The sequence below is a fragment of the Ammodytes marinus genome (genome assembly GCF_949987685.1).
Source record: "Ammodytes marinus genome assembly, chromosome: 3".
Classification (NCBI taxonomy): domain Eukaryota; kingdom Metazoa; phylum Chordata; class Actinopteri; order Uranoscopiformes; family Ammodytidae; genus Ammodytes; species Ammodytes marinus.
Genome location: NC_137232.1, coordinates 17,130,373 through 17,142,566, shown reverse-complemented (window position 1 = coordinate 17,142,566; position 12,194 = coordinate 17,130,373). Strand labels below are relative to the sequence as shown.

At 41.6% G+C, this 12,194-nt stretch overlaps 1 protein-coding gene across 2 annotated transcripts in view; it reads right to left on the bottom strand.

The window, feature by feature from the left end:
* The window catches only part of stim1a (stromal interaction molecule 1a), a 30,292-nt gene that overhangs the window by 12,442 nt on the left and 5,656 nt on the right, over nt 1-12,194 (bottom strand). For both annotated transcript variants that reach the window (XM_080054043.1, XM_080054044.1), the window contains exons 4-7: nt 11,339-11,453; nt 6,804-6,915; nt 6,450-6,565; nt 3,293-3,470 (exon numbers count right to left, since the gene is read on the bottom strand). In XM_080054043.1, the coding sequence (XP_079910169.1) occupies nt 3,293-3,470; nt 6,450-6,565; nt 6,804-6,915; nt 11,339-11,453 (521 nt within the window). The remainder of the gene's footprint in view (nt 1-3,292; nt 3,471-6,449; nt 6,566-6,803; nt 6,916-11,338; nt 11,454-12,194) is intronic.

Here is a 12,194-nt window from a genome sequence, read left to right as displayed (position 1 = left end):
GCCAGTGAATGGTACTGAGCCTATCCCTGGTTTTTAAATCTAACAATACATGGCATCCCCAAAGCTTATGCACCTTCCATTTTGGCCACTCCAGGAGCTTTCCTTCATAATCAACCTGAGGGACAGATTCGTATGACATACAGTATGTGAAAAATATGTGGTTTGAGAAGTTTGCATGACTTAATGCTGATCCTTTTAAGACACTTTAAACTGTATTTCTCTATTTGAATGTGTCCGTCTCTTTAAATGTGTGTATGTTTTTAAAGTGATATATAATGTTATCTATGGAGAATGGTATTTTTCTCTCATGTATGCAGAGTGTGTTTTATAGATGTCACAATAATACTGATTCTGACTCTGAAAAGGTTTTCAATGACACAGCATGATGCCACTAGCCTGGAAATCCAGACCCTGATATCTTGAACGATAGAGGGTCTGGCCACGATCATTAGTAATTTCCAACTTAAGGGGGGGCTCCTACTCGTGCATTTCAAATGCCACTGCACGCAGTTGGATAGCACTACAACCAATCAGAGCGATGCACAAGGCGACGTAAGCCCCTTTCGTTTAGCGAACAGCTGTTAAACTGTTAAATTAAACGTTTGCCGTTGTCGGTCGGCAAAATAGAACATTCCACTTACTTGCTAATGAAAGATTTGAGTGCCGTCTTCCAAATCGTTAAGGGTCGAGGCCAAAGCAGTCTCAAACTCACACAACATATCCGCAGCCATCTCTGATGTTTACTATCACGGCTTCGACGTCGCATGCACGTCACTGTCGTCATCCGGTTACGTCCTCCACAGAGTACCATATAAGGGGCTCTGGCGCGCCCGCCAGATTTCTGGCTTTCTTGATAAGCTTCAACGGAGCGTGTCCAGACCAACACGCGCAGCAAATTTAATTTGCCAGCGCCTAGTGGCAGGTCTGGGAATGCCAGGCTATGATGCCACAACATGCTCACTCTAAAGCCCAGTTCAGACCAAAGATTCGCCTTGCAACTGCTTGCGACGAGACGGTTTTAGAACGTTGCGGGGGAAAAATTGCAGCGGTGTGAACTGCTTGTTGCAGCGCGTTGCAAGCCGTTACAAGGCGTCGCAGAAGATTCAACATGTCAAATCGCAAGGTCCAGTTTTAGAACATCTCAACCGTCTCGTCGCAAGGAGTTGCAAGGCGAATCTTTGGTCTGAACTGGGCTTAACAACCTGTCATTTTTTTCCCCCTTCAGACTCCTAACCATTTCCTTGACAGTACGGATCATGGTGGTCATGTTATGCCAAACCAGCAGGTGTACACAAAAATCCCACTCAAAAATACAGAGACATTTATGACAAGAATCTTCTCATACTGCCCTTGAATAATACAAAACCTGCAACTTCACACATTTCAAAATGCTCTGCATCGCAATGCACTTGTGGCCTAGTGCAATACAACCATAGTGAAGGCAGCTCATTTTTGACTTTTCATGTTACGAAACCTGAGCTACATATGGGAGAGTGGTGAAACTGTGTTTAAGTAACCATTAAAGGAATAAGATGAGGTAGTGCACGCTTTAAAAGCACATTCCAAGCATTACTTAAAGTATCAACATGTCCAAAATAGTTAGATCTGTCATTAAACCCTGAATTATTTCTAATGAAACTCAATTGCTTATATGCAATAGGCATTAGTATATGGGGTGTGTAAAACCTGACATTTCAAAACATGTAATCATTAAGGCAGCAATGACTGTGTGCCTCTTAAGACTGAATACACCACCAATGTGTGCTATAATGCAGACACACAATGTTCACAGACTGTGTTTAATAATGGCTAAGGTTTGACATAGGTCTCCTGCTGTTTCCCCATTTGTATTTCAAAGTTAATACATACCAAATATTCATAAGCTGTATGGACTCAATTTCTACAGTGACAGCAAAGCAAAATGCCAGGGGCAAGTGCACCAGGTAACAGACCTCCTAAGTTGGTTCCTCCGCCTGTGAAGGAGGAGCAGCTCAATACCAAAGAGCTCCACATAATATCATCCAGACTGAGGAATGCAAACTAGCAGGGAAACCTCATCTTGCTTGGTGTAATGATGTGTATGCTTTATACATCAAAGACATACATCAAGATCAAATTGGCAGCTAAAATATTATAGCCAATAATATTACTTTAACTATAACTGCAGCCAATGCTACAAACAACATTAACAAAATATAATGAATAGAATCACCTGAGCTCAAAGGAAAGCTTGCGGTATTCATCCCAACAGTTTAGAAAGAGTAGCAGATTAGCACTAACCAATCACACATTTGTACTCTAGTTTTTAGTTTTTTTTCTCCTTACAACAACGGTGAGGGAACTCATTTTAAAGAGCACACCGACTGAAAAATGTGCAAAACATAGCACTCGTGAGTTGGCTTCAAAACACAATGTAATTAAGAACATGTTGAAGCTCCCGACTTCAACATGGCCCAACAAGTTACAAATGAAACCTCATGATTAACAAGTTGTCAAGAGTTGTTAAACTGGCTTGAATACCAGTCCAGCTGTTCAAACAAGGCACCTGAACCCAGTTCAATGTCTACTTCAACCATTCATGTTTCTATATCTTTATAAATAAATATTGAAAAATGAGTTACCCACTCCCATACGTAATTTTCCAAACCTGGAAACAATTCACATCAAATTCCATTTCAGTCCATACTAAAAAGGAGCCTATACTGTAGAAAGCAATACTGGAAATATATGCCTTCATTTGTTTTGCCTCCATGCTTTGCATGTTGATGGGTGTTTTATCCCCCCAACTGAACCTTGAAGGCAGCGCTGCCCCCCGCGGTTAGGCCATGGGCATAGGGCCGGTCAGGCCGATTTGCCTTGCAAGCTCTGTTGGGGGCAAAAAAAACATAGAGAATTTTGATGACGCATGCGGCGATGCAACTGTGGCTGGTGTTGCCAGCTTGGGTGTTTTTTCTGCTACATATTAAGGCCTGTTTACTGTGTGTTTTAGCGGGGTTTTCTATGGAAATCTGGCACTCTATTGAACTGAGCGCCGTTCACAAACACCAGAATGAACACATTCACAATAACATTCATCAGGCAGCAAACAGTGCGTTCAGTTCACGTTCGCCCCCCAATATGAACGAGTTCATGAACGATCGTTAATTGAACGCGATCAGGCACAGCACTGGAAGTTAGTGTATGAAAGTGTTTCTACAAAGCGGACAAGAAGGCCAGTCTAACTGTTATTGGTATGTGTGCATTGTAAAATATGACACAGGTTGTTGTTTTGGTGGTGGGAAGAAACCCTCACTTCTGTTGTAGGTCATGCAGACTCTGTTCAGCTCTCTGCAGGCCATCCAGGTCTCCCATCATCTTCTTCATGTGGTCCTTGGAGTAGCGGTTCTGGATGTAGGCAAACCAGCAGCCACCCATGCCGATGACTATGGACACGACCAGCATGAAGTCCTTCAAGTGGCTATGTCTGTTCACTGATAGAAAGAGAAACATACAGAATAAGTTATATTGTAACAAGGCAATTAACATCAATAAACCAATAGGAGAGAAGGTATGTTTTAGCCAGGCAATGGGTATCAAATTCGATAAGGCTGTAAAACAATGAGAAAGCTCAACAAGGATGTTGTGTGATGCTTAAGCTTGAATGTAGCCTAGTCATACTGCAAGTGTTGTAGAGTGACACAAATAGGAGCGTCAGTAGCACAAGTTCAAGTTGCGGTGAGAGGGGCCTTGAGCAAAAGACCACGATAAAGCCAGCTTAACACAACCTATTTCAGTCTGGTAACCAATGCTAGTACACATGTAAGGAACACCAAACAATGCCGGCGGCTATAACATTTAGGTACACATAAAGAGTTTTGAAATAATAAGTGTGAGTGTGATGTGATCTCGTCATTGTATGTGATTAATAGCTATTTAAAGTCAGGGGAGGTAAAAAGCAGCTACATCATCTGTAAAAAAGCATTGGATAAGATTTAGGTCAACTTAAAAGAGAGGAGAACTCCCACAGGCCACGTTAAAATTAAGCCCAGAATCAAGACTGGGTTCAATAAGTCAACTTGTAATTGCAGCAATTGCCACATCATCACCTGATATTTATTACTGCCATCGGTGTTTGAGTGTATGTATAAAATGTGTATGGTGAAGTGCCTTGTGACCCTGGTCTGTGAAGGGCGCTATATAAATAAAGCTTACTTACTTACTTACTTATTTCAGTATTTCTCAAATAACCTGCACACCTGCAAGTGGTGTGGGGATAGTGATGTCAAAAGACTAGAAATCTGACTAGTCAAGTAGAACTAGGGGAAAAAGACAATGCAGGCTCTTTTCTCTCTAGATATGATCAGTAGGACTTTTAACCTAGAAGCTCTTTACAAACATGGCCCTGAAACACTGGCTGTTATTGACATAGTGATAACTAAAATAACACCAGGAATCCTAATTTTATATACAAACCAGCTGGGTTGTAAAAGGCACATAACTAGCTGATGGCGATGCTAGATGATATTTCAGGAGGACTGTGTATATTCGTGTAGACTTGCTTATACAAGTGAAGAACAAACACAGGTTGTCAGAGTCAAGGAACTTACAGGACCACTGTTCCCGCCTCTTCTTAATTCTACTGAATAACCGAGTACAATAACTATGCTTCAGCTATATTTGGTAGGCCCTGTAAATGCTTTGGTAGGCCCGGAAAATGCTGCTAATTACCTTTCAACCACCAAGAGCACGACTCCGTAAAATGAGGTCACATATTTAACTGAAATGTAAGTGTGCTAAATTTATCTTGGTTCTGCATTGTGACCAAGCAATGATGCTTTAAGGAATTACTGTGCTACTATTATCTCTAGGATAGATAGTATGACATTATTTCCTAATGACATACTGTTCTCGTTTTATTTACTTCCTTACAATATCTGTCTTCTTCCTTATCTGTCCTAAACAGGAAACACTGTGTGCCTTCTGTCATCACCAGTCTATTCTATGTCATGTTGTGCAGCAAACACTACACTGACTCACCACCTCTCAGAGACACCACCAAGAGAGCATAGTGACATTTAAATCAGCCAACAAATTGGAAATAACTGGACCCGAATGTGCTTGTGACCTCGGGTTAATTACTACAGAACTGTCCACTGGATTAGGATCAAATCAACCCATTGTGCGAGGTGTCTTAAAAGGCTGCTGCTGTATACAGTCAGTCAGTCTGACTATCAGTAGGACACCGTTTCTTTGAGAGGCTGTCAAAGCCAGACGGCGCTCGCCAATGTCTTCTTTTGGGCGTGAATAACAAAACACGTCCACAGTGACACATGCCAGACACAGACCACTACACACTATTTCCAATTCAAATGATCCAGGTTAATTACATGTTCTCTTCCCACTATTGATGCCCACTGCCCTTAAATGACAACATTCTAAATAAAAAAATGGAATTATGATAATCATTTAGGCAGTGAATCTAGGAACATGTTTCCCTGATGTCAACACAGATTACCAATCCCAGAAAATAGTAACCTCGCTCCGCCCGCCTACCTACTTACGCTCAATTTTCATTTTACTTCAGTAGTCAGTCTGGGGCTGCAGTGTATTCATACGTCACGACCAAACGTTATGCGATTGGTTGGCTGATCCAGAGTGGCACTGGGCAGATCCAATAGTTTTAAACTTCAACAGACACCCGCCTCCAAGTGAGTGAATGTTTGCCAATAGGGCAGTTCCAGACCTTCTGTACAAATGAAATGAAGTACGATGGTCTGGTTGGACCAGGCTAAGAAAATAGAGCACTGCCGAGAGACATTACAACTGAGTCACACCCCATCCACTGTGATGTATGAACCCAGATAGAGAACACACATACACACACAAAAGGTTAAACAGGCAAACCAGCAGGACAACAATGTGTAATGTGAGAACTGTAACAGCGATACTGGAGAAGGAGAATGTGTGTGTATGATACGTGTGTGTGTGTGTGTACACTTGTCTCAGTACGCAAAGGGGTGTGTCTGGAATACAGAGCAGTGCACATAAGAGTATTTTTCAATCCCTGACACTGATACAGGGCGTTAGAGAATTGCCTCCTCAAACCAACTGAATTTTTAATGTATGAGTAAGTCAGTGAATAGATGAGCAGACAACAGTGGCCAGGATGTGGGTAATAATGACGGAAGGCAAACTTCCTACAGATGTTTCACAATTATTCTATTTTTTTTTCCTATGGGGAAGTTACATAAGGAGTTGACTTGAGTCATTTGGAAGATGTTCTATGCTTCTCTGATGACCGCAATAAAAGAAAATGCTGAGAAGAATGATTTAGCATCTGGGGAAAATAGAGCCTTTCAATCTGGTAACAATGATGATTAAAAAAAAAACATTCCTATGGACTGAAATAATGAAAAAAGTTTTATGAATAAGAGCGGCAACAGGGATTAAATGGGAAGACTGTCACGTACTCAGAGGGGCTCCAAACAGTACGGTGTCCAGGGATTTGAGCTGCAGCTTTTGCACATGGCTGCGATCCAGCATCTTCAGAATAGCCATTGTCAGAGTGGCGTTCTTCACGGCTAGCCTGAGTGAAAACAGACGTGTAAGAGCAAGGAAGGAAGAGCGAAAGGGTGTAATCCATTTCGAGTCATGTGTAATGTGACCCCCTAACAAAGTGTTTAAATCCAACCAATGAGATTTTAAAGACTAATGTTTATGAGATGCACTATTTGAGCTGTTTGACAAATGTACAAACTGGATTTTTGATAGATCTAGTTTGAGAAGTGGCAAAGTCCAAACAAACAACTAAATAGGTCTCTTACCTTGGCATGACACTGCCATTGAAGTTGAACTTGCGAAATGCATCCACATATTGAGGCAGTTCCACATAGGTGATGAGCCATTCCACAACCTCATCCACTGTCCAATTATAGACTGGGGGGAAAAGGAAAAAAGGAAACATTTAGTTATAGCGCTCATTGATTCACATATACAACTACAATTTGAATAATTCAGTATTGATAAGGCTCCAATATGTCTCATATCAGATACAATAGTAGTATGTTTTTAATTGTTTTGCTCTTAAAAAATAAAAAATACAAAATAAAAAATAAAGAAAAGGTTTGAAATCAAACAATGACGTTGTATTTAAACAGCTGACTTTTTCCAAAACTGTTTGAGGGTGTACATATCTATATTGAATGAAAAATTTACCAGTATGTGTGACCCTTGGAGCATTTGGAGCGATTTATTTCAGAACAATGGAGAACAGCTATCCTAAACCATCAGAAAACGCAATTAAGAATTTCATTCAGCTGAACAGTGTAATGGGTCATGCTTTTCTCTTGCTTTAGAAAAAAAATTGGGGAAAATCCCCCCGGAAAGCAGCAGTAATTAAAAAAAATTGCTGCAGGGCAGATCACCAGGGAAGATACCAGAGATCAGCAGATGCTTGGCATACACATTTCCAACCAAACATAATATGACTGTAGCAAAGGTTGCATAAACTTCTACAAATACTGTCTCTCCCTGTTTATCGGAAATCGATGAAAACAAGTTTTAGCTCAAGCTGAAAGGCAGCACTTAAAGGTGTACTATGTCAAATTGGGTGTGTCACAGAAGTGAAAGTTTTCAAAGGTATATTCTCATAACTAAATAGAACAATTTACTCAAAGGAAAATTGGATCCCTGAAACTATGTTTGAAGTTAGAAAGCTACCAGAAAAGGTTAATGTTTCCCTGTTGGCAGCAGGCCCACAGTTTTGTTTACAAACACATTCTAGTATTTAATTTTAGTTCCAGGGTTCTCAAAATAATTTGGTTTGGATGTATGATCATAGAATTACTCAAAACAAAGGATTACATGAACAGTTTCGGAAACTAACTGCAGGCTCTGCAGATGTAAACAAATCCCCATTCTCTGAAACTGCAAAGTGCACCTTAAACTCATGAACACAATGCATACAGCCAAAAAATAAACAACTGTCTTCATGGCAGAGACATATTACATATACACTCACCGGCCACTTTATTAGGTACAGCGGTTCATTTTCTTGTTAACACATAACTAATCAGCCAATCACGTCAGCAACTCAATACATTTACGCGCCCCACACACATCCTACCTCTACTGCGCGTCTACCTCGCGTCTGCGTCTGACTTTTAGTCACAGACTGTGAAATCAACGTAGAGCGAGCACACATCCAACCTCAGACGCACTGCTGAGGCGCGTCGGAGGCACGTCTGCAGCGCCGCTCCCCTTCACCTCAGGAGGCTCGCCTATTTTTTTCTGAGAGCAGCGCGTCTCTCTCGCGTCTCTGTGCTTTAACTGATAGAGAAATACTCTGCTGACAGTCATACCAGCAGCATTCACTCTAGTTACACGTTTACCCGGTGTGTTTATTTCAAAATAAAACATCCCTCAGTCGTATACGCGAATAATCCCTTTATTTCACGATGTAATTGTGCAATCAAAATCCGAGGGATTCAAAACCTAATTTTCAATTAGTTCTGGCATTTCATTTTTGGATAAATGACACAAATAGAGATCCAATATAGTGAAGAAATAAAAAAGATCATGATGAGCGCAACAGTTTTCCGTTGCTCTATCTGTGTCTACGGCCTTCTTCTTCCCCGACCACACCCCCCTCTCTCTCTCCCGTATAAATCAGTAAAGTGATTTTTGAAATACTCTGCTGAGAGTCATATTGACTTCATACTGGCAGCTTTCGCTGTAGTTTCACCATTTCCTGGTGTGTCCCCTTCAAAATAAAACTTCCAACAAGCAGCAGCAGCTGCTGAGACGTTGCATGTGTGTCCGAGAAAAGTCCGAGAGAGGCAGCAGTAAGGTAAGGCGAGAGGCAGCAGTAAGGTAAGGCGACGCGCTCCAGAGGTAGACGCAGGATGTGTGTGGGGCGCGTAATTTAGGCATGTAGACCTGGACGGAACAACTTATTGAGGTTGAAACCGAGCAACAGAATGGGGAAGAAAGGGGTTTTATGTGACTTTGAACATGGCAATGTTGAGGGTGCCAGGAGGGCTGGTATGAGTATTTCAGAAACTGCTGATCTACTGGGATTTTCACTCTAAACCATCTCTAGGTTTTACAGAGAATGGTCCGAAAAAGAAAACATATCCAGTGAGCGGCATTTGTGCGGACGTAAAATGCCTTGTTGAAGTCAGAGGTTAGTGGAGGATCAGCACACTGGTTCGTGATGATAGAAAGGCAACAATAACTCAAATAACTACTCGTTGCAACCAGGGTATGCAGAATACCATCTCTGACCGCAAAACACGACCAACCTTGAAGCAGATGGGCTACAGCAGCAGAAGACCCCACCGGGTGCCACTTCTGTCAGCTAAAAACAGGAAAATGAGGCTACAATTCTCACAGGATCACCAATATTGGACAATAGAAGATTGAAAAATCATGCCTGGTCTGATGAGCCTCGATTTCAGTTGGGACATTCAGATGGCAGGTTCAGAATTTGGCGTAAAAAGCATGAAAGTATGGATCCATCCTGCCGTGCACCATCAACCATGCCATGTTCAAAGTCACCTAAACCCCCTTTCTTCCCCATTCTGATGCTCGGTTTGACTTCAGTACATTGTCTTGACCACGTCTAAATGCATAAATGCATTAAATTGCTGCCATGTGATTGGCTGATCAGCTTTTTGTTTTTATAAGCCATTGAACAAGTGTACCTAATAAAGTGGCCGGTGAGTGTATGTCCATATGTCTCCATACAGTGAATGATTTATAACGTATTTATTAAGCATAACATTGGGTAGCCTACAAAGATAACAAGGGAAGGAAGATACGCTCCCTAGCTCAACAGTGTGGTCAGTCTGTGTAAATGTGTTGTGCTATCTTGAACAAAACCCAAGTTTCCTGGCTCATAAGCTCCTGGGCCCTATCACAAAAGTGCAATGCGCAGGCTATGTCAGTACTTAGAGAATAAAAAGAAGAGGAAAAAGGGGGCGGCGCAAAGGGTGTGAAAACATACAAGTGTTGGGTACAGCACATGAAAAGCGCTCTCGAAGAGTACACGATAATCCAGCCGAACAGATAGGCAGAAGGAGGTGAGAGTGTATATGTGAATTTTGTGTTGACAGATTCAACGATGTCCGCTCTGCCACTGGCTACAGCTGATAATAAGTAGACTGCACTTTGCTGGACATGTCATCTAATCAACTGGCATGCTCCTTTTTAGAGTGAGTGAGAAGGTCAAGCAGGGACCAACACTTTCAGTCACAGGGAAGTCACATTAACTGGCTATTTAAAAAAAAAAACCTGCTGTCTAGACAATTAGTCAAATTCACAAGGAGGAGTCAGTTCAATACCAAACAGTCAGTATTGGCTAAGCAAATCAATGTGTAACATTGTGTACAAAACAAGATTTACAGTCTACCTCAGAAATACAAAGATGATCTGAAAAAGAAAGACCTGTTTGTGGAGTCAGTGCTGGGGCCTATCCGAAAACTTTTTTTTGCATAGGAAATTTCCTTTCCTATCGAGATGAACCGGAAGTACTCGGCAGATAGGTAATCCGAATTCTCAAAATGCTTAGGAAAGGCATAGGAAAGGAGCCTCGATTCATCCTTTAACCCTCCTTTAGCATAGGTTACTCCTGACCAACCTATGCTAAAGGAAAGGAGATAGTGGTATCCCATAATCCTTTACGGCGGCAAGATTTAAAGCAACAGGCCACCGCCGGAGTTTACCGACTCTACACGAATACGAGCGAGAGGTAAAACAGAAGAGAGGAGAGGAGAAGAGAGGAAGATTTAACTCGGCTAAAACAAAATACCCCCCCTCCCCTATAAAGATAATAAAGAACTCATAAAAGACCAACATCATAATAGTTATTTTCGTAGCACATAATTTACACCATAAGAAAATAAAATACCAACTTCACATTTAATGAAGTTACTGGGGGCAGTTCATCAACATTAGTGTAGCCTCTTTTTATTCCACATGTGCATTGGGATATACGCCAGTGATTCTCACTCTGTTGGCGACCACCTGATTAAAATCAATATGAAAAGAACGCATGGATCAAACGAGCGCTTGTTGTAGTCAATTTTCGGAGAATAGTGTAGTTTCACGCTAGTGACTCACGTCAGCAATACTCGCCGTCGCGCAATGACGTCGGTTAGGAAAAGTGGAGTCGAATTCATTTGAAACAGAGCTGTCCTTTCCTATGTTCGATAGGAAGCACCTTTCATCTCTCCTTAACCCCGATGACGTTTAGGGGTTAAGGCATAGGAAAGGAGGCTTATAGGTTAGGAGATTGGACTTTTCGGATAGGCCCCTGGACTCTAGGGGGAAGGAAATGCCATAAAGCAGAAAGCAGTACCTTCAGAGCCCCTCCATGCACTCCACAAGTCCTCCACACTGATGAACTGGTCGTCCCCGTGAAAGGTGTTGTGCTTGGCCTTGGGGTCATGGTAGTTTAGATCTTCTCTCAGAAACTGCAGAATGACAAGCAATGGTTGTGGTGGTTACAACAAATCTGCCTTACAAATGGTATTTTTTTACCAACAAAATATTTTCAATCTCAGAATTTTTAAAGTTACACTCAGTAAAATGTATTGTATTTTCTTCCTTTACTTTATTCAAGAATGAAATATTTTCAGATCAAGGGAAAATGCCCACGTAGAATGTCCAAAGGGTGTTGCAGATTAGTTGTTGAGAGGTTCGGATTTATTGTGAGCACAGTGACTCCGACCTGTTCAACTACGTTGGCGTTTATGATCCCCATAAACAGGAAAATGCCTGATTATGTATTTGCATCACTCACTGTGAAACAGACATAAAAGACTTTACATGTTTCAACCATAAATGAGCTAAAGATTGTTTTCACCCAGTGCTCAACGGTCTGGAACAGCACATGGCGTGCTCCTCACTAGTTAATCTACATTACACCACGCCGTGTGTTGTAATGTTATCCCAAAATGGATGGCAGTCTGACACAATGGAGTGGTAATCGTTGAAGACTGGCCAATGGAACCACACTACTTGGTGCCCACTATGTTGTAGGCTATGTCAGCCACCAGGTTTTTAAAAACAAAACCATGCACAAGATCTTGCACTCCTACTAACGCCAACTCTTGCGTCAAGGGTGGAAGACGGTAATAAGTCATGATGCCTTTCTTTGTTGATAGATTTATGTGGGAGGATTTCACTACCGGGAGGAGAGAAGGTTTGTACTG